This window comes from Taurulus bubalis, assembly GCF_910589615.1.
Source record: "Taurulus bubalis genome assembly, chromosome: 2".
Taxonomy (NCBI): Eukaryota; Metazoa; Chordata; class Actinopteri; order Perciformes; family Cottidae; genus Taurulus; species Taurulus bubalis.
In genome coordinates, this window is record NC_136590.1 from 28,844,473 (window position 1) to 28,872,343 (window position 27,871).

At 40.2% G+C, this 27,871-nt stretch overlaps 1 protein-coding gene across 1 annotated transcript in view; it reads right to left on the minus strand.

Annotated features, from left to right (window-relative positions):
- Nucleotides 1-27,871, minus strand: part of stk32a (serine/threonine kinase 32A) — a gene marked incomplete at both ends in the record, with an annotated part of 55,598 nt that overhangs the window by 24,667 nt on the left and 3,060 nt on the right. Inside the window, 3 exons of the mRNA XM_079237513.1 lie at nucleotides 11,919-12,092; nucleotides 24,340-24,491; nucleotides 26,015-26,070. Coding sequence (XP_079093639.1) covers nucleotides 11,919-12,092; nucleotides 24,340-24,491; nucleotides 26,015-26,070 — 382 coding nt within the window. The remainder of the gene's footprint in view (nucleotides 1-11,918; nucleotides 12,093-24,339; nucleotides 24,492-26,014; nucleotides 26,071-27,871) is intronic.

Here is a 27,871-nt window from a genome sequence, read left to right on the forward strand (position 1 = left end):
GAACCTGGGAAAAAACAACTAATATCAGGGCAAGTTGCGCGAGCCTCCTCCAGCTTTCTGAGTAAATATGTTTTTCACATGATACATTTCTCTTGTCTCTGTGTCTGACCAAAAGTAATCACAGAAAGAAGCTGCCTGAAACGATTAGTTATGGCTTGAAGTTAGCCAAGATGGCTAACTTCAAGCCATATGCCAATCACAACCATACAAGATGCAAAATAATGAGCTTCATTTCAAACAAAACAGAACAAAGAAAGGATGGTCTCAGATACCCTGAATGTGCCCTGTAGTGGTTTTACACTGAAATAGTCAATATTTTAGAAACCTCAGACTTATGAGGCCAATTCTAGAAGTCACAATCAATGCTCTCAGTTTCTCAGTTGCATTCAGTTTAATGCTCTATTAACTTAATTATATTTCCCTTTCATAAAAGTTGGCATAAATCAACTAAAGTCGTTTTGTCAAGAAAAAAGTCATAATGAAAAGTAAGTCAGACGGCTCTGTAATGATCATGTCTGGGGGAAGAGCAGTGATAATATTCCCTTTTGTTTCGTTGCCTCAGTAAAAGACTGTTAATGTGTACAATGCTGTGCCATTCTTCTGATTATAGTCATTAAAAAACATTTGAAACGTTCTTCAGAAGTGGTCTTGGTGATGAAGTCCACTGACGCATTATCCCATTGATGTAATTTCATTTTCTTTTCATGCAGTGTATATTGGATGAAGCCACTTGTGAGTTTTTCATACTATATTGAACACAATGTTACTGATTGGATTGAAGTTTTAAATTAACTAATCCTTTTGGGATTCAAGTTCCATTTCTATGGTAAAGAGAAGACTTGAGAGATCACAGGTTTGGGACCTGCACATTTCAGCAGATGGTTTTGTTCTGTGTTCATTAGCATTGATTACTGCTATGCACCATCTAGTAATGCTGAGAAACAGATGGGTATGTCGCAGCCCCGGTCACACCTGTGCTGCGTGAAGACGGGAATGCTTGACTCGGTGACGCCTCAACCATCTGCAAGCGTTTAACAGCTTGAATGGGATGCTTTCAGAGGTAACATGACAGAAAGCTCAACAAGGTTAAGGAGTTACACTATGTTGTATCAGAGGAAATGTGATGTGAAAAATGCTTGAATTCAGCCTCGAAACTGAGATCCTGCGCTGTGTGCGGCCAGTCACTGAACTATGAGGTTGCAATGTGTCATTCTTTGTCGATGCAGTCGAACATAAACTTGTGGACCTTTCATGTTTTTTTTTCTCTTTATCTCTAATAAAATATTATGATAATCAAAATTGCTTAACATATGAATTTACAGCTGTGAATGAATCACTTGACCAAACAAGTAGAAGAGATGCAGAAAGATGGGGAAGGAGATATAAAGTACATGTATAAAATACATGGAGAGAAACTGAGAGGAAGACTGGGAGGAAAGGTAGGAGGAGATGGACTGAGTAAGTAAGTCAGACAGCAATGCGCTTATTGAGTGAGGCAGATAAAGAGTAATAGGAATGGGCCACATTGGGAGATAAAGGCGGGACAGTGACAATTTGTGAGAAAACTAGATGTGTAGTGCTATTCTGTACCAATAAATTGAAGAAAGAAAAGGAGAGAGAGAGCCAATGAGACGACCTGGACTGGAAAGAAGAAAGCAAGTGGATATACAGAGCTATGGGTGAATTATGAAAGAAAGAGAGAAAGAGAGAGAGAGAGAGAGAGAGAGAGAGAGAGAGTACAAAGAGCGAGTAGCGTAAAAGCAGGGAAGTAAGCAGTAGAAAAAGGGGTGAATGTAGTTTAAAAAAGTGAGGTGAAAGGCCATGAGAGCTCTTTGCAAGCTGACCCCCTCGGCTTTTCTCGCGGTTGAGTGACCCTACAAGTCATTAGCAGGATCTAATGGCCTCATTACAGCCTTCTATCAGAGGAAGAGGGGTAACTGAAGCCCGTACCTGGTCATATGATACTGCACTGATACTGGAGTGGGCCAACACACCTAAGAACAAAGGCTTATACACACACACACACACACACACACCCTACGCATCATGCAACCACGCAATCACACACTCCGATCATTGAAAGAGCCGACAAAAGCATAGGCCGACACATATGCAGTCCAAATAAGAACACACACCCATTCCTGTAAATGCACCAAGGTGAGGTCCAGACAAATTTACATGGGGAATGAGGACCACATTTTCTGGTCTACTAAGTGGTAAATGAATGCTACATTTCAGAACAACGTGGCTCCCTGACTTCAGGCTCCACCTCAGCAAAAGGAAAAATATAATTTTCCAAAGCATTTTATCATGGGGTGAATTTTCTAGGAGCGGAAATTACATTGTTCCAACACTAAAGCTATCGTTAATTATACAAAATATAAAAGATTAATACATTCTGAAATCTTGCCATTGACATCAAGCAATATCAGATATTGTCATTATGCAGAATACTTATTAATATTATTACTCTTCTTACTCTGGAAATATGCTTCTAGTGTTAACATTAATTAATGGCTAAATGTGCATCCAAAACAATACAAATCAGCTATCTTTATTATAGCAGACCATAGCTTTGCGTTTTTAAAATGAACACCAAGTTTTATGAAAAAAGTAGCAGTTGTCTGTTGTTGGAGTTTTAACCGTAACTATTGTTGACCTATTATTTAAACAATTGTTTATAAATATGCCAGTACAGCTCTCCCACTAAGGTACAGTACATGATCTTAAACACCAACCATTGATAACATGAGCACAGTGTATTGCTGACCAACACAAATATGCACTTATGTTGTACACTGACTAAATGCAAATTGGTAAAACGGGCTGAAACTTAATTAATATACAGTCTAATAATAGGTAAGGTGTAACTTACATACATTACTCACAAGTAGGCTATGACGCAAGTTGATTTAGATTCACACATTTGGATGAGTTTAAATTTAAAGTAACGTGATGGAGGGATGAGGGCAGTAGGGAGCAGAATGTGTGCCTTCATTCTCAGTTTATAACTTTTCTGAGGTCCAGTCTGAAACTGGCCTAAAGGTCCTCCCTTTGCAAAATGTCCTCACTCCCAAGGTTATAAACAGGTGCTGGTCCTCACAGTGATAGTTTCCAAACATCCACACACATATCTGTTAGGCTGTTATGTTAGTACTCAGATGGTGTCTAATCAAGCAGCTGCACAATTATGTTATATACATTTGGATCAAAAGATATAGAGATTATATATCTTATAGTAAGGTTGCAATGAGCAAACTGCAGATTATATTCTCTATTAATTGAATAATTGTTTGTTTTATAGTATCATAAATACATAAATACAGAGAAATACAGTCGTAACCTTTTAGTGAACATTAATGTTGCAGCATATTAACACAGTGTACTTATTGGGTAGGTATGTGACATTGTCTTGGAGCAAGGAGAGTGCTCTATGTATCAGTTGTAAATAGTCTGATGAGAGAGGATGAATTACTTGTGCGTAAAAAAAAAAGAAAATCAAAAATATTTGAGTTTGCTAACAAAGATGAAAACCAGCAAATCTTCATGAAAGCATTTCTGCTCATTTCGTCTGTCAATTATGAAAATGGTTGTAGATAATAGAAGTAGAGACTATTCGATTCATTGACTAATCATTTTAGTTCTACTAGATTGTTTTTTTATGACACATTTCAACTGTTCTAGAAGCACTGAGATTTGATACCCAGCCCTCGTTACATGATGTCTGGCGTTCTTCTGTTTCTGGCTTTGGGCTAAATAACAAATGAACGATTGATTCTCAGCCCTATTGAAATCTTTAACCAAGTGGATACCCACTTCATTCCATTAAAAAAAAAAAATACCCATAGCTGTGACAGTGAAATTGGTGTTACTGGTTTCCTGGGCATAGATTGCAGGCAGTTTAATCAGAGGCTCTTTCATGGCTTTGCTGCTTTAGTAACTCTCTTCTCCATTCCAGAATAAAAGCAGAGAGCTGTTTGAGAGTGTGCCTCTCCCTCTCTGTCACAGAGGAGGAGCTCTGGAAGCCCCAGAAAGCCCACAGCTCAGCTACATCACACACTCAAAATAAAGCAATACACACACAAACACAGTAATACACAGTATGTGCGTAGAAACGCACAAATACACACAGTGTCACAATCCCTCAGTTCCAAGTACCCACGCCCACCAGCCACTGAAGAGCGAGTCAGACAGCCGCTGCCTTTGAACGGGAATTGAAAGCCCGACTCGCCCCACAGAGGCTACCGACTCCAACCCAGAAAACTGCTGCGTCTCCTGCTCACTCTTTTCTTCTCGCCGTTAAAGAAAAGCAGCTCTGACAAGTGTGACAACGGCACAGGTGTACATGCGTGAGAGTCTGTCGCCGTGTTTACTCACATGGGTAAACATTGCATGTGTCTGAATGACAGTTGCAACTTTGAAGCCGAGAGATGTTCATTCCTTATTCATTAACAGATACCGAGTGCGTCTGGTTGACGGAAGTGGGGTTTGACAAGTCTCCGGTGTAATTTAGGAGCTGATTTTTCGGAGACAGAGAGCGCCGAGCAGACATTGAAAGCAGCCAGTCGGCACTAAAAAGCCAAAGCCGAAACACACATCACAATTACCAGTGATGAATAATTCACTCAGGGAATGTTACAAAACATATCAGCTCTCGTCACCCTCTTTGACTTTGTATCTCTGCCTGTAGCTCCTCCTGTCTATCTCAGGGTTCTGACTACCTTGACACGTAAAATCGTTCTCCTTCTTTTACCTGCGGGCAGACACGTGAGTTCGATACACAAGCAGGCAATTCATGATCCTTTTGGAGCAGAATGGCGAGTAAACATTCTATTATGGTCAGAGCGCAAAACTCCTCATCGGCCAATCTGCTGAGATTTTTTTTACAATGATAATGCTCAATTCACCATTTTGGGGTAGAAATCAGAAAGCTGGCACCAGCTGGCACCTTAATCTGCATTTATGAAATATGAGGGCATGATTTATCCCTATCATCCCTCTTTGTTCTTCTTTTTCTTCTTCTGCTGGGGAATAAAACATTAACACACTCCATGAATAAAGAATACTTCACTTGAAGACGTGGAGAGAGGGCAAGCTCAAATTGCGGCACCGGCATCTTGTACAGGCACTTCCTGTGGCACCGCTCAGTTGCCACAGTGCTGGAGGCACCTGCCGCGTTGCCGGAGGGAGATGCCACTGTTCCGGAAGCTGCCACTACTTTAGAGGCAGCATTTCCGGTGGCATGTCTCATGTGCTGCGAGCTGCCACTACTTTAGAGGCAGCATTTCCGATGTCACGTCTCAGGTGGCGGGGCACTTACGAGTTGCCACTAGTTTTTGAGGCATCTGCCTGTGTTACAGAGAGCGGTGCCGCAACTTGCTTAAGGTCCTGGAAGGTATATATTATCAGAGCTACCAACTCTCACGGTTTCGCCCTGTGACACATGCTTTTGCATGTTTTCACACGCACTCACGCCACACAACCAATTTCTCACGGTAAAAAAAAATTCTGATTTTGGACCGAGGCGCGTTCCTTTCAGCGCGCGTTCCTTCCAGCGCGAGTTCCTTCCAGCACGAGCTCGTTCCAGATGCGCGTTCGTTCCAGGCGCGTGTTCGTTCCAGACGCGTTCCAGGCGCGCGTTCGTTCCAGGTGCGGGTTCGTTCCAGACGCGTTCGTTCCAGACGCGTTCGTTCCAGGCGCGCGTTCCAGGCGCGCGTTCTACCCAGCTTTTGATCTCCTTCTAATACCTATTTTTTTGTTATTTTATTTATGTGTTGATCTATTGTTTTGCTTTAAAAGGCTACTGTTTAAGCACTTTATTTGTTGCACTTTTTTGTTTGATAATGAAAAATATTTTTCCCTAACTAATCTTGTGTAATTTTTTGCTGAACATAAATCATGAAGTGCTCTTAAGAATACAATTATTAACAATATAGGTTAGGTTTCATTGAGGCACAACAATAGTTTTCTGGTTGAATGTTTAGCTCAAGTCTAGAAGGCCGCTGTGGCAGGTATTTGTGGCCACAGCTGACATCGCTGCAGAATAGATTCAGAAGATGTTTTGGCAACTGCCTGCCACTTTTTGTGGCTTCTGGTGAGATGCACAGATGCACAGTTTAAGGATGTCAGTCGTTTTGCATTCATTTGCAAGATTCTTTGTCATTATTTTTAACAAGGCATCCAATACACGTACATTGTACATTGTCCCTCTTGAACAAATACAAAGAAAATAAATACAGTTTGTAACAGAAAGGGAAAATTAAGAGCACAGAACCCTTTCTCTTTCACCAGGGCAACTCAAGGTTGTGATTCCATCCACACCTACTGTTCGCTGTACTGTTGAGAGTGTTGGAGGGAGACACTGAGCCCCATTAGAAGCCCATTGGTAGTAATGCTTAAGAAGATTAAAAAGCAAGGCCAATTAAAAAAATAACTTAATAATATCAGAGAAATATTTACTGTTGTAAATATAAAAAAAAGTTGTTGTAAACAAATGTCATTATCTCTACATACAGTCATAAAAGACAATGACAAATACGCATATTCAAATGTGGAACATAAACTAATAATGTTTGATTTCATAAAATTTACAGGGTGGCAGTGCACATATCATTAATATTACTACTACTAATTATTATTAGTTCTGTTACAGTAGGATATTATGGATTGTATTCATTATAATAATACAAACAAGCTTGAAAGTATTTCTGTTGAGTTTAAACCAATGAATAAAAACCTACGCTAGTAGGTAAACTAAACTAAAACCTAAACTAGTGGCACCTCTAGTTGCCACTAGATGTTGTGGCAGCTTGCCACAAAAACTAGTGGCACCTCTAGTTGCTACTAGTTGTTGTGGCAGCTTGCCACAAAAACTAGTGGCAACTAGAGGTGCCACAGGAAGTGCTTATACGAGGTGCCGGTGCCACGATTTGAGCTTGCTCCTACTGAAGACGTGACAGACGCTCACCATTTCGAGTATTCAATGGAGAGTAAGAGTAGCGACTTACTCTGCCTCCATGCAATCTCCACTGTGACTGTGTTGTTATTATTTCACCTTCAATTAACCAGATAGGTGAATTAAGACCATATTCCCCTTTGGCAGCTTGGCAAAAGGCCTCCAGAGGAGAAGGGGGTGAAGGAGCAATTTAGATTATTTTAGGCAAGCTGCCACTCCCTCAGAGAAATAGTAAAATCGGGCAAAACTGAGACTAAGAAAGGAGGATGAGAGAGAGAAGAGAAAGGGAAGTATAAGTTCAGTCGGTGGATAAAACAACACAAGAGGGGAGTGATAATGAAAGAGATTATGAGGGAAACACACGGTATATTGTGTGTGTGACAGAGAGAGAGAGAGAGAGAGAGAGAGAGAGAGAGAGAGAGAGAGAGAGAAGATGGGGAAAAGAGATCATAGCTTGCAAAAGAGAATCCTCCTTGGATGAAATAGGCTTGCTGCTGGAACAGCTGGGTCTCAGTACGCTTCAGGAAACTGAATAAATAGATTGGACAGTTTCCATGGAAAGACCAAAACCAATACTGTCTTAGTCTGTCTCGGAATACTTCACAACTTCCAGTGGCACTCTGCCCCAAGCCCATTTGTTCCAGCTGAAGATGAAAATCTTAAGAAATGTGTCACAAAGTCTTATACTTACCAAGTGCCTTGTGGATTCAGCTGAACACAAACTTTACTCACACAGAAGTAAATAGTGCATTCTTTTGGGAACTGTTTTCAGCCACAGATTTTAGGCGACACATTCGGCACTCTCGTTAGTATTTACAGCAGCAAGACGGTGCATCTGGCATCGAGTCAAAGTAGCAATGCCATGTTCATGGTCATTAAAGAACATGTCGCCCGGAGGAAAGATGTGGCTCATTGACAACAATCAGGGCCTGCGGCATAGAGAAATACACGCCTGTATATCAACCTTTCGTTACACGGACAGTACTTGGATTAGGTTTTAATCTTTTCATAGGATTTGTTGACATTTAGAAAAATATAGACTATCAACAAATACTTGACATAGTCAAAGTCACACTAGTCACCTGTCAGTGTATTATGTAAACTAAATGTTCATTGTTAAAATGACCATTTTTACTCTTTAAACAAATACAAACAACAAATATAAAATGCTGGGCACAGGCAAATATCCTGTATTCTCGATCAAACAAGTCATAAAAAAGCACAATTTGCAAAAGCAAGCGAGGGTAATACTAGTTTCTTGAGGCCCTTCCTTTAAAGGATTATTAAAACAAGTGTACATGTTTCACTGTGAGATTCACATAATGAACCTGCATCCTGTAAACTGAGGTCTGTCTGCAGGATCCATATCCATCTCTGTCAGTTTAATAGGAACGATTAGTCCCTTAACTACTTTAGTGGGCAGTGTGTTCCCTAAATGAAACAGTGAGCGGAATATTGACTTGTTAAGAGCGTCTGCTGGCTGTCAACATGCAGGTCTTTCCATTATGAGGAATCCAGGAAGCAACCAAATACACCTGAGGATTCAGCCTCAGATAATTGTTGTTGATGTCAGAGAAGCTACAGTGAGGAGACACACACACACACACACACACACACACACACACACACACACACACACACACACACACACACACACACACACACATACACACACATATACATGCACGCACAAATTCACCTTCCCCTGTCACACACTTGCCATTTATCTTTCCACTTGTTTGGACAGACTCATAAAGTCTCTGAAGATTTCCTCTAATTGAGACTCATCCTGTTGTCAATAATTCAAACTCCTCAGAGAGCTTAGGGTTAAAAACACAGATTAACTAACATGAATACGATAAACCAGATGACACCCGTGAGGTTGGTCATATTCTGAGCATCGTGTCTCAAAATACAAATACGCACTTCAAAATATGTTTCCCCATCGCAGAGCGATTATTTAGACAAGAAAAATTAATTTAGTATGACACAATGTGTAATGGAATGTAATGTGATGAACTTCAACCTTAAACACTTTGAGTGAAGTTTTCTATATTTCTTATTTAATCATGATGAAAACATGAATTTATAGCATAACGTTTTCTACGTTTTGGCCACCATTTAAAGTGGTTGATAATAACAATTTATTTAAGGATGAGTAGTATACAACTTCTAAAATACTTTGAAGGCTTTAAGTAAAATCAATTCTCACTTAATAACACATTGTAATTAATTTAACTTTGACCGTGTATCATTCTTTCTGCTCTGAGGCTCCTGCATGTCCCATAATGACGCTGCTGTTTACATTTTCCATCCAGGCTCTATCAAGAGGAGGTGATCTGCTATTTTTTAAAGTTGTTGCTGCTCTGTGCCTGCTCCCTTGAGATTGATAATTTGTCATACAGTGGCATACAGGTCAAGAGCTCATTATTGAAGATAATTGGCAATATTAAACACAGAGATGTCTGTTATTGTCACTGCTGCTTTCATGTTATTATGGATCTCAGTATAGATACAGACGGGGACGGGACTACACCAAACACATAAAAATAAATAAAATTAGTTTGTCAAAGATTACTGTGATACTGCCTAGAATTCAGGCGGGATCTAGAGACTCTTTTTGCTAGTGGTTTCCCCAAATAGTTAATAAGAGTATCCCATTAGGATCAATATTAAGCCCATTGCTATTAACACATAAATAGCATAAATAGTATGTATATTTTCCAACTGAGCGCTGCCATGTTAGTTTGTATGCAGACGATGCCATGATGTATATTTCTTCTCCTTCAAGCCCTCCAAGTTGCAGTCTGCTTTTAAAGACTCTTCAATTAATTTTAGGCTTGTTTTAAACAATATAAAACAACATGTTTGCACTTCACACTAACACAACCTTTAGAACCAATGGGCCTCATTCACCAATACCTTCCTGTTACGTTTTTCCCGTAATGTCTTCTTGAGAAGGTTCCAAAGAAAAGTCTATGTTAGATTCATGACATCTTCTTAATAAACTGTGACTGGGGATTGAAACAGAGAAGAAACTGACAGTAAAGTTGACAACTGGTGGTAAATGTAAATTAACAGTAAGGTAAATATATTTGTCTAGAAATGTACGAGCACAGGAATCGTGCAAGTCTGAGCTAAGAACTGGTTATTCAAATAGAAGTTAGAAACACTCTTAGAGGGATTTTAAAGTTACACTTCCTGATATTTTTTCAATCTTTGTGTGACTGATTTGGTTTGTAATTAAAGCATAGCTGAACAAATGGACATCTGGCATCACATTGAACCAAACCAAACCACTACTATTATAGCAAGCATATTCTGTCATAGTCATGATCAAACTTGCAATAACATAATTACAATATCTTCATGTTGCCATGTTATCGTCATTACTCCCCTGATTATCATCAAAATCATCAAAGACTAACATAAGAAGAACATGCACATCCTGCATTTACACACATGTACACAGGTGCATGCATACACATACACACAAACACATTCTGAAGGCTTGAAGTGCATTCAATCGCCACATCAAAGTTAACATGTCCACATCTGAGGGAGGAAATGATATATTCAAATTACAAGGAGATGAGCTGAGTTACTTGCAGCTCCTCTTCCTATTTGAAGCTAATGAATGCAGATTGAAAAGCTGTTGATTCCGTCTAAACAAACGCCCCCAACACCTGCGCATCAAGTCTGTCCTCTTCAACACTAAAATAGAAAACATAATTTAAATATTCATATCCCTCAATGGACTCAGTGAATACACAAATAAATAATCTGTCCCATTTCTTTCTCTCTCTCGTTCCTTTTTCTGTAGTAAAAGCAGGGACAAGTGCAAGTGGTCTGCGTTACGTTAATTGCTCTAATTTGTTATCTGGTGTTCCCTTTTGAAGGTAAGTTTCCTATTAGTCATCATTGGAGAATGCCTGTCGTTCTATGTTTACCTGGATGCTCAGTCACCACAGTGGAAAAGGAAGTCAAAGCAGTGAAGGAATACTCACTTCACAGTGCCTCAGATATTGGAGCAAATAATTACTCATGCGCTACTCAGGTCACACATGCTTTAAATGTATACTTTTAATACTGGAATACTGAGTCATTATAAAGCGAAAAGTTATCATGTTGTGCTTTTTTCTCATTCTAAAACTCTGCAGATAATCCATTCTAAATGTTTGTTGATGTACAACTAAGGAACACATATGGGACGCTAGACACAAATCCACCCGTGTTGACGACCTTCATTTGACTTGTATGTAATGTAACAATGACACAGTTGCGGGATTGGAAAACGGCAGTTTGTTTCCTCCAAAATATATTTGGAATCGTAAATGAGAATATATTTATTTGATCTGCATTGTCTTATATGAGAGATATATTTGTTACCTGATACCAGTATGGGAAAGAGGGACATATTTTGGCAGCATCATTGGCTGTAATAGGATATCCCAAGCTCTTTGAGTCAATTCAACAACTTATAATAATAATAATATTGGGCTGTCGCCATGTCTTTCTTGGCCATGTGAGTCGGTGGCTCTGCCACAGCAGCAGGTATCTCTGCCTAAAAAGCACTTAACCTGCATTTTACAAATTAATTTAGGCTGTGACGCAGCAGTGGGGACAGAACTGGTGCATTTTATGACGGCCATAGTCTGCAGCTCAGGGTAAACTGTTGTGTCAGGTGTGACCTCCATGCCAAGACAGCTTGACCTTTCTGCACAGTGGTGGAGCAGTCATATTAGAATATAATATGGAAGTGGACAGCCAAGGAGAAAAGAACACCAGGATAGACAATACTCTGGTGGTGAAAAACAAGGGGAAGAGACAGAAGGGGGACACATACTGTAGCAGGAGGAGAAATAATGGGGTGACCAGTCTCATGTTGTTTCCATAGATAAAAGATTGTTAACCAAACTACAAAACAAATTCAGATCAAAGAAATTAAGAGACAACTTCTCACCTATGTATGATTCGCTTCGTACGGAGGTATCCCAGCGCCAGGGCCAGTTCACAGACGTAGAGTTTGACGGTGCTCTCTGAGAAGTGGACGTTCTGCTGGAGGTGATAGCGCAGGTCTCCTCCCAGGAGCAAGTCCACCACCATAAACATGTCCTCTTCATCCTGGAAGGAATACCTGCAGAGGAAGGCAGGCGGTCAGGAGTGAAGAGTGGCAAGGCCGGGTAGTGGCATAGACATGGGGTTGGAGACGAAGGAGATTTGGGAAAAAGATTTAAGTGGGTAGATGCTTATCGGGGAGGTTAGAAGGAAGAGTGCGACATACAATCAGAATTGGCGTGAAATTAAGTGTGGTGACAGAAAAACTGAAAACAGAGCAGCAGAGAGGGAGGTTTGAAGGGAAGGTAAATATGGAGATGTGAAAGTTACAGGAGGGGGGAATAATGAGGTAGTTCTAAGAGGCGGAAGATGGTGGCACATAATACCATAACACAATGTTCCCAAAAGATGATCATAACACAAAACACGTTTCATTTTTGGATGGGGGACCCATGCTGGAAGAAAGTCTAACTGAGTCGTCTGACTCTTTGCATTGCTGGAATGTTGAATATCAAACACTTATTACCCATCAGCAAGAAAAGAAAATGTCACGGGCAAATTTAATTCATGGAAGCCTTGCGCTCCTCAGGCAAATCAACCTTTATAAGACCGTGTGTACGACCTGATTGCGAAAGGTTTGACAAGAACAAACAGTTCAACAAATTTACCCATGAGCACTGACAATTCAGCCTCAGGAGCCACCCGGTGTCTTTGAGGGTAGAGGCTGCTCTGCTCTGTATGACTCATGGTACAACAAGCAGCAGAAAAGCACTCATCACACGTTACTCATGGCAGGGGTTGTTGGCGAAATGTTCTTTCTCCTGTCTTCAAGGCTAGCAGGCTAAGAAACTATGTTAATATCTTGTACACGAGTGGCTATGACAGTTTTTTGTCCTTACGATTCATGTTTTTATCGTCAGTGTTCTGCTGAGACACTTTTAAATCTTTAAAGGAAGGCTTTTGGACGTGGTATACTGTACCTGACATTCATATTTTAATCAAAATGGATTTCACCAAAGCAAATGATGAAGGAAAGACAGACACAACTGTAAACTAACAATATTTCACATTGCTTACTAAAGAGCTGTGTACAGTAGAATAAAAAATAGATTACCTCCATACTTAAAAATACATTGAGGACACAATCATCATCAAAGTTGCATCCTGTTTTTAATGCTCTCTGCTTTCTACAGCAAAAATAAAATGGGAATAGTTAACAGAGAGAAAAAACATAATCTCTGTTGTGATTATTATTATTATTATTATTACATTAGTGATCAGCAAACAGATTATCCTGGCTTTTTTATTTTCATTGATGTGTTATTGAGGATTTGTACCTCTTCCATTCCATCAACATTGGCTGTATGACAATCTTATAGCTCATTTATTCTGCATCTACTCAGCAACAATGTCCACTCAGATGGCTCCCTGCCCCGCCTCGACCTCCGTTTAGGGTCAACATGTTTTTCGGCAGACTGGTGAGTGTCTTGCTGTTTCATTAAAGTGGGCCATTACATATACTACACATTACACAAGACTTTGGCAGGGAAAACTGAACTGTCTGCTTAGACAACTTAGTTGTAGTGCATACTGTACGTCAGTGGCGGGCCGAGCGTTAAGTATTACAACTACACATTAAATAAGGATTTTCTACAACACGTGGTGTTTGCTGTCAGATCTAAGAGACAATCAGCTCTCTGATGTGGCGCCAGGCGTCCCCACCATGCACTGGGCCACGCAGTCGTTGGACAGCTACTGCGCCGCCTGGCTCTAAAATCGACGGCCGTCTTGCTCGACGGCCACCTTGCTCTTGTGGGATTATCGTTGACCACGTGTGCATGACGTCAGAGCAAGTCAGGACCAAGTCGGACACAAATCTAACCGGCATGCATTGCGCGCCGATCGCCACCGATCGAGTCTGCACAGAACTGGCTCATCTTGAACGAGCCTATAGCTAGCAGGCCTCTCCATATAGTTTAAGCAGCTCTCAATTGCATAGAGAAACAGAGGTGAAATGTGATTGGATGAGTAGACCCTTAACAAGCAGCGGCGCCGTGCCACACAGCAGGCTGAAGGCTTCTGAAGGCTGAAGAGAAGGCAGACAACATAACAACACAGGAGCTGGGCAATGAGAAAATAAGCTAATAGGGAAAAATAATTATAATACATGTAGTGTATTTGTGAAAAACAATACAAGTATAAAATAGCTATAACTTTTAATGATTAAAAAAAAGAAATACAAAAATTGAAATTTAAACTTTGTGATTCTGTTTAGGCCAGCAGAGAAGGCTTAGCAGGTCCTGACAGCCCGCCACTGCTATACGTAGAGTCTGCTTTCATATGCCTCAATCAGTCCCAATCTTTGACAGGGGATGTTCAGGGTGGTAATGCTACTTGTGGTCACTCATCTATCATCCATCCATCAAGTACTGTCATGCACAGCAAGCCTTTATCAGCATGCGGCCCACTGCATTGCCATTTGAGAAGCTGTTGCACAAATCATCATTGATTTTTTTACATGCTGAGTGTCTCACCGGGGTCACCGTTGTTTTTTTCCCTCCTCTCTAAACGTTGCGCTAATTAGTTTCCCACAAGAAATTAAATCATGCAAAAAAAAGAGAAAGATATTTTTTAATTGCAGCAGACAACATTTTCCTGGCTTGCCTAAAGAGACACAGCATCCTACATCTGCAAGTTCAGATCTTCCGCAAAATACTACACTACCGCCCTCCTTGAGTTCTTCAACATGCTCCTGATCTGCAATGAATAGGCGACAATTTCACTTTTGAGAGGTTTCATTTTTCCCCTCTGATGTCCACTGGGGTTTCTTCTGGCAGACACTTCTCTGTAAGGACCCTCATCTTGGCTTAAACTCAGTGTTCAATGACCGGATGTAGTTTTTTTGCCACGTTGGTGAACTCCCCTCCTCGGGGCCCTTCTCCAATAAACTGGAGGTGGTACTTTTCTGCACAGGGTGGCTGGGGATTGATTGAGCTGACTCAAAGTTGTCTGCTACGGCTCAGATAATGCTGAGACCACTTCACGTCTGATTGCCAATGGCCTCCGAGTGTGGACAGACTATCTGTAGATACTCGTCCTGAAGATGCACACACATATGATGGCAAAGTCACAAAGAGGTGCAGGAAGAGATGCACACACATACAGTGTTTTTTCCTCACCTCAGTTTCGGTTAAAACATGCATTCAATATTATGATGCTTTATTAAACACACCATCTTGAACACACAGATGCACAGTCAACAAACAGTTCTCCACGGATGAATATTCGTTTTGGGGGAATAAAGAGAAATGAGAAGAGGCCAGCCCTCCCCACTTAAAGTGTATAATACAGTACAGCTGAATGGATGGGACTAGCTGCAATGCTATCAATCACTCAGACAAGCAGAAATGATTTAGCCACGCCTTTGGACACCAAGGTCTTCCAAAGTTTTTTGTCAAAGTTTATAAGTGTATGTGTGTGTGAGACAGCATAATGGGAATAATTTAAATGGTGTCTTGAGTATATTCACAGTACATAGCTAAAAATAGTTAAATAAGAATGTGTTATATATTCTGTAGTTCTCAGATATTGTACCATACAGAGAGACATGTATGGGGGAATGCATACCTCACCTTTTTTTGTATCACCTATTTGGGCATTTCGGTTTTCAATTATTTTAAAGGGGACATACTATAGTCATTTTCAGGTTCATACTTCTATTTTGGGTTCTACTACTAGATAGAACATGTTTACATGCATAAGTGTTTAAATACACATAGTTTTTCTCATGCTATCTGTCTAAATATACCTGTTCTCTCTCTCTCTCTCTCTCTCTCTCTCTCTCTCTCTCTCTCTCTCTCTCTCTCTCTCTCTCTCTCTCTCTCTCTCTCTCTCAGACCCCCGACCAGAATAGCCCAGTCTTCTCTGTTGGCTTGCAAGAAAAAATATGATACAACTCTGTAAATCACCACGTAACAGAGAGGGCGTGTTGGAAAATGAAAAGACACTTGAGTCTTGCACAGGAGGCACAGATCAAGCAATTAACATAAAATTCTCTTAAATATCAAGGCAATGCTTCACTTTGATGCAGTATATGTAGTTATTGGGGCCAAAAGAGCTCTGACTGAGCTCAGCGATGGTCAAAGCATTGCTTTCCGATTACCTTTATACTTTGTATCTGTGTAATGCTGAAATTCCAGGACAATTATTTTGAAGCTTTCATTTTAGGACGGAAATAACTTTTACTGGTAAATTAGAGAGAATATTATCGAAAAGGCATGGATGTAAAAAAAAGTGTTAGATAAAGCATGCAAAATTATGTACAACATATTTTAGTTTTATGCAAAGCTGTATGTTGAAATGGAAAATATTCATGACGCTTATTTGAAGCTTAAAATCAGTCGGGCTCAAAACTGTAAACCAAGATGAGCTTCTCAGTAGTAAAGCTCGACAGCTGCGGGTGTTTGCTGGATGGACTCCATTTTACTCTGTCGATTAATCATTTGATTAATTCCCTTTGTCTCTCATTCTCCCTCTCTTTCCAGGGCTGCGTCTCTTTGTCACACACACACACACACACACACACACACACACACACGCACACACACACACCACACACAGAGTGTAAATACCTCTCACCCAGCAGAAGTAGTAGGTGGTAAAGATTCCAAGAAGCTGCTGCCACAAGCATTTAGGGGATACAAACAGGACTTTACTGCTCTTTTTCTTGATAGAAAAACAGTAGCTTCTTCCAGGACAAGTGTATTTATATAACTGCTATAGTATATAATATCATGAGCCAATTTCTGTAAGTTCAGTGACACCTTCTAGACTTAAATCTTCAACTCATTTTAATCTTCTTCCATTTTTATCATGAATTACTTATTTTAAGTTAAGTATTATTTTGTCAATAAGTATTACCTTACACATGTACTATCTGGTTAAATTAAGAGAAAAGATCATGGATATTAAAGTACTCAGAATTTGGGATGAAAAAACTAATCATCCCTAATCTTTACATTTAATTTCTTTTAATGTAATGTATTGAAAACTAAACTTTTTGTCTCCAGAACTTTATTTTGAGGTGAAAATCCTCTTCAAACAAACTCATTTTGATCATATTATCTCGCAACCAAGGCTCCTTGTTGCTCTGCACTGACCAATGTTCACTTCTAAAATATAATATAACAGCTTTTCATCAACTGGTCAGTGGAATACTCCCTGACAGAAAAGGTCAAAATAGCTATTAATCTGAAAATGCAATGCATGATATGACCTTGACATACGTACTGGGCGATTGGTCGGGTCAAGGAGGATCAAGGAGGGACTGCAAATCAAGTCGATCGATGGCACACTTAAGTCCTCCGTGAAACCGGTGTAATTGAGTAGAAAACCAGCTCTCATGCTTGGCTGAGGTTTCCGTGTTTTCTGTCCCACAAGTCTTTCCATCAGAAAGCCAAGGTGGTAAAAAAATTAGAGGGCTCAGCTGTCATTGTCGGGGGGAAGTTGTTCTGTCTTCAGAGCAAACAAGACCGACTGACTCATCGCAATCTCTCACACGTTGCTCAGAAACAAAGCCGGCACACAGAGGGTCGTCGGCCTGGTGTGCTGATACACACAGTGAGGCGCGTACTGAACGCTCTTAATTACTATAATGTGTGTACACACACACAGATGCATGCGCGTGTACCCAGGCAGGCTGTTCTCAGCCAGCATTCGTAGCTATACATATGAAAGTAATGCGCTGTAACTATATATATATATATATATATATATATATATATATATATATATATATATATATATATATATATATATATATATATATTATGTTATCCACATAATCATGAACTAGGAAGTATAAAGACCGGCAGGAGGAAGGGGCTGTGTGTGGGTCCAACAAACACCGGTCTTTCACACAGGAGGTGTGTTTGTTCCCCATGAGAAATGAGCAGTCAACGTTGATTTATTTATCATGTAACATGCGTTCTTCAGTAACTGCACTTCCGCAGGTATTTTAACCCAATCAATGATCTTTCCCTCAACCTAACTAAGTTTTTTTTGTTGCCTAAACCGAACAAAGTTGTTTCCTGTGAGGATGGAAGTTTATTTAAATAAGACTATTTTTGTAACGAGCAGACAATGATATATGCTGCTGGCTTTTTTAGGAAAAGGCATGAAAAAACTAAAAATTGTATGAGGATACGTTGACCAAGGTATACTCATACCCAACCACCTGTTGTTTGAGTGAGCTACTTTTAACCCATAAGAACCCGGACCCATTTCTCCTTCAAGGAAGGTAATTTGTGTTGCTTCTTCAGCACTTGACTATCTGCAGAAGTGAACCTTTTTTGTGCTTTGTACATACTGCATATTAGATATTATAGCAGCAAATCAACATCATCCTTTGGGGACTGACTGACCCGGTGCTAATTCAGCTTGCTATTCTATGCTATTTCAGCAATATCTCCACTCTAAGTAAAGTGTAAATTGGTCTCCGATGACAATAAAAGCCCCATTTCGTCTGGAAACAAGTCTCTCTCTCTTTCTTTCTTTCTTTCTTTCTTTCTTTCTCTCTCCCTCCTTCTTGGCGACACATGGTGACACAGTATTTAGAGGGGGTTTGAATATGAATGAAGTCTCCACTGGCCTGCTGCCACTGCTATCAAAACGAATTAGACATAGTTCTAATTAAGTTGTTTGTTACAGGTAGGCACCGGTTCATAAAAGTTACCCAAGTTACCATTAATATGGCAACATATATGTGCTCTGTGTGACTAATGTGATTTAAAAGAGCCTGTTTCATGGTAAAGCTGTGCATTTACCTACACTCAATACTGTGCCTGAATGCATCTCGTGTAGACACACAGATAACTGAAGTTACTGCTGCTGCTGCTGCTGCTGCTGCTGGTGTTGAAATTTAATTGAACATTGGTTTTATTGCCAAAATGTTAAAAGATAAATAGATGACATATATAAATCAATAATATGTGCACAGCCTCACCAGGGGGCATCATATCATTGACTTCATTTTGTCAAAAAGATAATACACAATAAAGCCAAACAGCCTATTTCCCATTTTTATAACTAATGGCTAATATCAACAACATAATAACAAGCAAAAATAATAAAGGTTATAGAAATAAATAGACAACAGTACATTGTTGGCTGTCTCCGTTTGTATTTTGCAGCTGCAACAGGAGAAGACAGACAGCGACAGAACAAGTTCTCAAGCCTCATTAGCAACTGATGCCTCGACCAGCATTTTGGGTAGAGAGTAAAGAACAGCAGTCAGACTGCAGATTAGCACTTTGTGTACATTGTGTTAAAATGGTGCAGGACCTGCATTAGCCTCGCTGACATCTTGTCTCCCTACCCCCATAGCTGGCTTGTTCACTCTGTCTCTCTTGTCCTCCAGTTGTCCCACTATTTCCCTCCATCTCTGCCTCCATCTCATTTTGTCTTGCTTTCACTGTGTGTATCTGCTCCGCCACACATGCCTTTCAATGTGACCTGTTGGAGGCCTCCAGGCAGCCAGCCTGATGGGAGAGCATCCTGCATGGAGCTTTTAGAGACACAGGCACCCCAGGCCACTTCAGTAATAGAAGTCTCCAGAAACCACAGGGGCTCAGAAGCTATTGGCACTGTGTCCTCACAAAAAAAGAACTCCTTACCCTCTTTCAAAGGTCGCATTTGTGACATGTAAGGCCACACGGTTAATTAAAATAATACTTAAACTGCTGCAAATTAAACTTATACAAATGTAATGAATTGTAATAAATTCAGTTTCTTCAGAGACGCAAATTAGAGATTACGGTCCTTAAATCAAGAAAGACAGTGACAGAGACTCATACAATCAGCTTCTTTAAAAGTAATATTGGCAATATTCTGAAATGTATGCCTTATCTGAAAAGAGCACCCCATTAAATGTTCTAATAGTGTACTGCTTAAAAGAGACAAAACTAACTTTTTCAATGCTTGAGCACTAGAGATGTACAGATTGGAGTTATAGCAATCATAAAGACTAACATTCTGATTAATAATGTATAGGTTGCTGTTGGATGAAATAATACATAATTATTGAGGAAAATATTTATTTAATTATCTAAAATGTGAACATTTTACACTGAAATGTCCATGCGGTTTATTTTGGGTGTCTAGCCTGTGGTTGATATATTACATTTTTTTTTATTTTCAATAATCCAAAACCCGAATGCCATTTTTATTAAATAAAATACCTAAACCTGCTCAATCTAAACTGGAGTTTTTGTTGTTGTTACTTACATTGTTTAAATGCCGAAAGCAGAAAAAACACATCAATAAATACCAGTAATAAAATGACTAATCAAGACTATGTTGTTCAACACAAGCTATTGCAATTACCTTGCATACTATATATGTGCGCACACACAATATATAGGTGCACACACACAAACTGACTAAAGCCCCTTGCTGAAACGGACACTGCCAGCCAACCGCTCAGACTGTGAAATGTTGGATCGATGCCGACAGCCCTCCGACCTCCCTCCCATCACATCTCCCAACACCTCCTTTGACTGACAGCTCCCATCAGTCTGTATCTAATGCTCCCCGAGAACACGCACACATGCATGGACTAACCCTAACCATAACAAAGCAAAAAAAGACATACACACATCCCTAACAAAAATAAATGAATGATCTCACATAAAAACTATAACTCCAGTTATAGTTAACAAGCAAGCATATTTTAAAATATTTACTTTTACTTCTAATAAGGTAGCATTTAGGCATAGGTAACTGTGCTTAATCAGGATGTTTCCTTATGCTCACCACTCCTGTTTATGATCTTCCATGATACCAGGTCACCTTGACATCAGGTGATACTTGACATGCTGACATGCAGCTTTCTAGCGTTAGGCTAAAAGTAAAAGTCATGTGATGTGCATATTTTATAAATACGTTAGAATACAGTTTGTACGTTAGGTACAAGCAGATGTTACAATTGCTTACTTGTAATAATAAAGTCTGGATTAAGCTCTTCTTATCTTACAGCCTTCATTTTAAATGTATATAAGCAGAATGTAGTGCCCAGCTTTTCTGGTGTACGAGAGCTTTCAAGTCAGGACGCTTGGAGGAATTCTTCTCTCAGTTTCTTAAAGAAATCATTGCTTTTGTGAGACATTATGTCACTTCTGTTGGGTTTTCTGAGGAAGAATTGCACATGAATGGGGAATAACACTGAATGATGTCTTGCTCTGCATAGAAATAAAATGCATTAGTGAGATTGCATAACAACTGTGCGAAGAAGAGGGACTCTAGATTAAGTGAAGCTTTTACGCTACAATGTTAATGTACATCCTTTTATTTTCTTCTCTTTTGACAGTTACACAATGGCTTCTTTTTTTTAAATAGCGTGTTGCATCATGACAGCATTTGTCACAGAGGTTAGACGTGCAGGATGTCAGCAATGAAGTGCCTCATGAACTTTGTTAAGAGCAGGTTAAGTTGTGAATTCTTAACCACACACTTGAAAAAGTTGTCAGAGATCCCTATTATTCTGTGGTGATATTTGTGCAGGAGGGCATACTAAATATATTGAAAGTCTTCGCAGTTATGCCATTTACTTAATTCTAGCCCATCTTTTTTGCTGTCTTCAAGTTTGTATACATCCCATCTGTTTGGCTGTGTGGTCGAGTATTAAATGCGGCTCAACAAGCAAATTCCTGGAGTAACGAGATAATTTATTTGTTAACATTATGACAATGTATAAAATTGTAGTTGCTCTTTCAAGATCCAACTTGTTTTACCAGATGCTGTTTCAATATGTCAGCAACTTAGCGAGGAATATTTTTTGCAGTGATGCTGCTCTGCGTACTGTTTGCCTTCTGCTGGAAAACAAGTGTGCTACTCTCACGGCACACATTACACAGCCTGTGATTAATACATTCATCACACCAAACAGCAAGCAGGTAGCTTCATGAGGTTCTTTCTCTCCTTCACCAGCAAACAAATCTACCGCAAAATCCACAGTCAAAGAGGCAGCACGACCTAAAGCTGAATACAGCAGCGTCTGAAGCTGGCTGCCACCTCTCCCTCTCTGTGTCTGTCTCTGATATAGTGCGAGCATATATCTGGCATTGCGGTGCCAGTAAGGGCTCCAGTTACACAGTGGGACTTAGTGCAGCACAGGCAAAACAGTATGCCCTGCCAGTGCTGGCACATCAATACACTGACCACACGCTTGATGCCAGAGAAAATTCTTCTAAATCAGTATTCCATATCCTACTTATACATCACCATATGAAACTAATTTAGAAGTTCATAATATGTCTGTTTTGCTCCTAACTTCCAAGTGCAATCGTCGATGGGCCGCACACAATCAGCAGCCGTATAAGGTCACGCAGGAGCAAGTGCAGTGACAGTGAGAGGAGAGGAAAGGAAGACAAGCAGGTGGTGAAGGAGGAAAATAGCAGCGGAGTAGGAAGAGAAAGGAGGAAGATGAGAGAAGAGAGGACAGAGGGAGGACGACGAGAGGACAGGTCAGGGGACAGAAAAACAAAGCCAGGTTTTCCGCATGTGCTGGAGCTGTCTCATGCAGTTCATGTGACTGCGGTAATCTCCCCCCGTCTCTGACCTTGAGCGCTTACCTCAGGACAATCATAACTTACGCCAACTCAACACAGAGAGAGAGACGGAAAGAGAGAGAGAGAGAGTGGGCATAGCGCTGACCCAAGCACATCTCTGGAGGAAATCACCCCCACCCAGGGGGATTTACGCTGCCAAATGCATTAACTTCCAACAGTTTTTTTTGTCCAACACAGCATGCAATCAGGCAAGAAAGCAAGCACTGGCATTGTTTGTCTGATGAGCCTGTACACTACACGTCTCTCTATCCTCCGTTCACCCTCACTGTTGTTTTTCCTTCTCTGGCGTTTCTCCCTTTCCCTGCACCTTGCTGTCCTTTCCTTTCCTCTCCTCTCCTCTTTTGACAGTACTTTTAGTCTTTTCTCATTCATTCCCAAAGTGGAAGGATTTGGTTTTGTTCCCATCAAATTTGTAATTAGAAAACAGCTACAGATTGTTGCCAGAGTATTGGAGTTTCAAAAAGATATGGAATTAAAAATCGGAGACCGGGGATGTCGGGAAAGAGAGGATAAAAAAGTGGGACAGTGGACAAAGGATTGAGAAAAGCTACTTTGAGACCATTGGTGCCACAAGTCACTCTTTTAGTATCTCATTTATTGTTCACATTTCCAGAGGTTTTTTAAAAGGGAGCTTATCCCAAAAGAGCAAGAAGCAAATCTGCAAATCAAAAAAGAGAAATGATAAATACCACTGATATAGCAAACAACATTACATTTTAAAGAACTGGGCCACATGCCAGTTATTCTTCCTCGTTGCACAGGCATTCCCTCCTCCCTGCCTTTCTGCCGAGCAGAAAGAAAACCACGGTGGCTTCCTCTCAAATGTTGCAGACTTGGAGTGCTTATCAAGAATTAATGACGCCTTTCAGACAGAAACTTAACAAGCCATACTGATCAGGCATCTCAAAAGTACGACTCCTGCTGCTCAATAAGCTCGGGCTTTCAAATAATGATGAATGAGTTGCTGAAAGTACCTGATGAGTCATCTTAGATTAGCAGTCACAGTTTGATTTGAGATATATGGTGTTGAGGCAAAGACTTCCTCGACCCCCAAATGTGGTGAGGCAAATGAGAAGCTGCCTGGAGAGGAGAGTTGAGCCCATAAAACTTGAATTTGGATCAGTGAGCAAACCACATTTTCCTTTTAGCAACTTCAAGGGATGAGATGAAGCGGACGGAGGCTTTAAAGTGTTCTTCAGCAGGCAACACCTTTCCAAATGCATCCGCAAACACAATCTAGAGCTGTCTTTAATGGCCACCGGTCTCCCTGTGGGTCTGTGCATTCATCGATTTAATGGACAGGATACAATCACCATAAAAATCAAATGGGTGACACTAGTGCACTGCAAAATCCTTCAAAAGGCTGCTATAGCTGATGGTTATCACAGTGTTAAACACACGCCTTTGTGGAGACGATCTGCGGAAGTGGAAATCATTCATAGTGTGCTTTTACACAGCAGCTTTTTGTATACATATTTAGGAGTGGAAGATTCTATCAAAGCCACTCAGTACTAAATTTAAGGCCATCTGAAGTCAGTTTGAATTCAAAGAGCAAGTACGAGAAAGTAAGTATCTAAACACTTTAAAAGAGGTGATCCAGGTTGTTTTTGCCTTTCACATAAAACCTTGTAGACCGAAGTGATACACAAACATAAACTGCGGAGCCACACATTCAGACACTTATGCGGCACAGCGGCTTACCAGAAGTTGACCAGGAACGGATGCTCAAGGTTCTGCATTATCTGCATCTCTTTCAAGACATTCCTCACTTCATTCCTCTCCACGCACTTCAGCTTGTTCATGTACTTCATTGCGTACATCTTCTTGGTGTCCTTCTTCTGGACAATGCAGACCTGATGATAAGATTACATAATGGTAGTTTCCTTTCACTGCAGTGGTCAACATGCTCTGAATACTTCATTGTTGCTCTGCTAGTGCGTCTCAAGCTTCTGCTTCAGTACTTTCAAGGCTGTTGAAGTTGCTTTCTGCAAACTCTCAACAGATAATGTCGTCCTTACTGACAATGCGGTAACACAATAAACATCGCCATTCCTTTTTTGCAATACTATCTAATGAAAAAGAAACAACATGCATCATTCCTTCCTGTTTTGTCCAGACATGATCATCAATAACAGTTGCTAATCAGCATACTTTTAAAGATTTTAAAGAGTAAGAATTGATCAAATGCTGACATTCTGTTTGACACATTGACAAACAATATATTTTTTACAAACTGTTGTAATACAGTCGCGTGTTTTCCATCATTCCTCCATGTTTGTCTCAAGCGTTATTGCTTGTGACGCATGAAGATGCTATATTGCAATATCCGACAAGGCTGGAAGGACATTTTTTCTTTAATCTCTGTGATCAGGAATGTAATCCTTTCTTAAACTTTTCACACCCACATAGTTTCCATCCTAGAGATGGGAAACGTCATGTTGGCATTCATTATAATTGCCGGGGTCGTATATTTAAAAAATGCATAAAAAGGCTTTCAAACAGCACTCAGTGTGTTTATGTATCAGTGGGAATAAATAGCAGGACTCTGCAAAACGCAGAATGTAACACCGAGTGCAATCTGGGCAGCTGTCATTACACGTATACAAATAAATCAAATATACGTATAAATACGTATAAATCAAACTGTACGTGACTACCCACCTTTTGACAATGTCTCCGAGAATGGGCACTATTTTCAATATGCCGAGGAGTAATATTCCATATTCATTTGTAGTTACAAGCGTCAATAAGCCAGTGATTACCGCTATCTAAGAAAGTGATCTGTGGACCAGCTGGCACGGTTAATCAGCCAAACCCTGATCGCATCACTCCCCCCAATGAACAGCTTGCCATCTACTGTGATTAGACTGCTTATCTGTCGTTGGAGTGTAGTTGCCTTGAGGGTCTGGGATCAGTGTATATATGTGCATGCGCGTATGCGTTGCTATATGTTCTCACATGTGCTGCGAGTGCTGTTGTGGATTACTCTGCTCTACGTGTCTTAACAACAGGAGGAAATAGGATTGCTGTCATGCTGTTGGTTTATCTCGAGCAAAATAAACCTGAAGGCCAAACCATGACAGTATTGTACTGACGGAGAGGGGACATGGTATATTGATGCGTCTCATGTGCAGCATTGAATAACTGATGAATTGTAGAGGTCATTTTTCATGCACAAATGTTTATCGTTCCCTCAGCAACACTAATGTTGTTCATGATTATGTGTTAATTTCAGTGTCAGTGCTTGTATTGTAGTGTTAGAATGTTTATGCGTTATCTGTGTGTTTGTAATTTACTGCATGTTTTCCAGAGCATTCTGAGCCAGTTTCCCCTGACATTGAGTAACATTGGTACATTTTTGCAAACACAGACTTACTTTTCCGAAGCTTCCTTTTCCTATTGCCCTCAGGATCTGGAAGTGGTCGAAATTCACTGCGAGAGAGAAGAGTAGAAAACCGTTGTACATTTTTGTTGAATACAAAAAAATAATTTTGGACAGAATATCTTTAAATTACAGCAACATTTCTCCCGCACTTAGAAAACAAGTTGATACAACAGCCCAGGATCAATACTAGACAACAGTGGCACAAGAAGACAGCAGGACCACCACTTTCTTGCCCAGGTGTTTAAGCAATAGTAGTAGTTTTTTTTTCCAAAGAAGAGAGAAAATGTATTTTTATAAATGATACTGACATTAGGTAATGGTATATTTCAACTAATAACTTAAAACATAAATTAGAAATCAGCTTTAAACACATCATCTGTATGGCTAAAATGACCATTTAAAACAAAAAAAAGATCATTTTATTTCAATTAATAGAACAAGATGAATGTTAAATGTCAGTACAGTTACAGTAGGTTTACTTTGAGGTTGTCAAGATGAAGCCAATGGAGGTAAAATAAGCTTTGGCACAAATAAGTCTTTTTATGATCGTTGCATGAACAAAAGAACGATTTTAAGTTCTGTTTATTTGCAGTTTCGATATCCTCTCAGTCTTTTTTATCATTCTCTCCCCTGCACACTTATTGAACATGCTCACAGACACACACAATCTAAACCAGAGCACTCCCTATCTCCCTCCCTATATCACTCCCCTCCGTCTATCAGCAACAATTATCGCCAATTGGAACCGAATGGGGCTGTTTGTTCCTTGCTACCATGACAACCAGGACAGATGGTTTCCCCTCCATGTTGTTTCCCTTAGGATGGAACAGCTGGTGCCCACTTATCTGACCATACACACACACACACACACACACACACACACACACACACACACACACACACACACACACACACACACACACACACACACACACACAAAGAAATGCACCCATTTTTTCACAATGCATTTACAAAAGGTTACACACATATTTAATGGACATAAACATTACCTGCTTCTCTTGCAAAAGTCACACACACACACATACACACACACACACACACACACACACACACACACACTCTCCAATTCTGCCAGCAGTCACTAGATCTATTGGATGTGACAGTTAATGTTATGCTCTGTTAGTCACGTATCATTGGCACTTCCTCCTCTCACACTGTCTGTGTTGGAGTGTTTGCACAACCAACTCTGAAAATGACCATGTGAGGCCCGCTTTATAATGCACAATCAAACACACACACGCACATGCGTGCATAGAATTACAGATGCTGTATGCCAAGCATACAAGACACACACTCAGATTTTTCTGCTGAGTTTCTCAGATTCTACTCTGATGGGTTTTTTTGAGAGACAGCTGTGGTCATGGATGAGAGGGCAGAGCCCTAAGAGAGAGAGAGAGAGAGAGAGAGAGAGAGAGAGAGAGAGAGAGAGAGAGAGAGAGAGAGAGAGAGGGGGAAGGTCATATTTTACCAGCAGGACTCTGAATGATTAAATGTGCTGTATTAAATGATGGACACATGAGTAACTGACCGTGTAATGATTGATATCTGCACGAGTGGGATTGACACATTGACAGCCTTTCCATGGCTTAAACTAATTACGGAAACGATCACACTGAAGAACTAGTCAATTTGAATTTGACTGACACATGCTTATCAGTTTGGTTTGAAATAATCACGCTTGTTCAGTTTGAGCCTCGCGTCTCACTGTACTCTTTGTCTATGCCCGTCTTTTTCTGTCCGACAAACATAGTCTCTGTCTCTGTGTATGTCCGCACAACGCCAACAAAATTTGAAGAAGGCTCTCCGTTTTTGCTCTCGGTAAACACC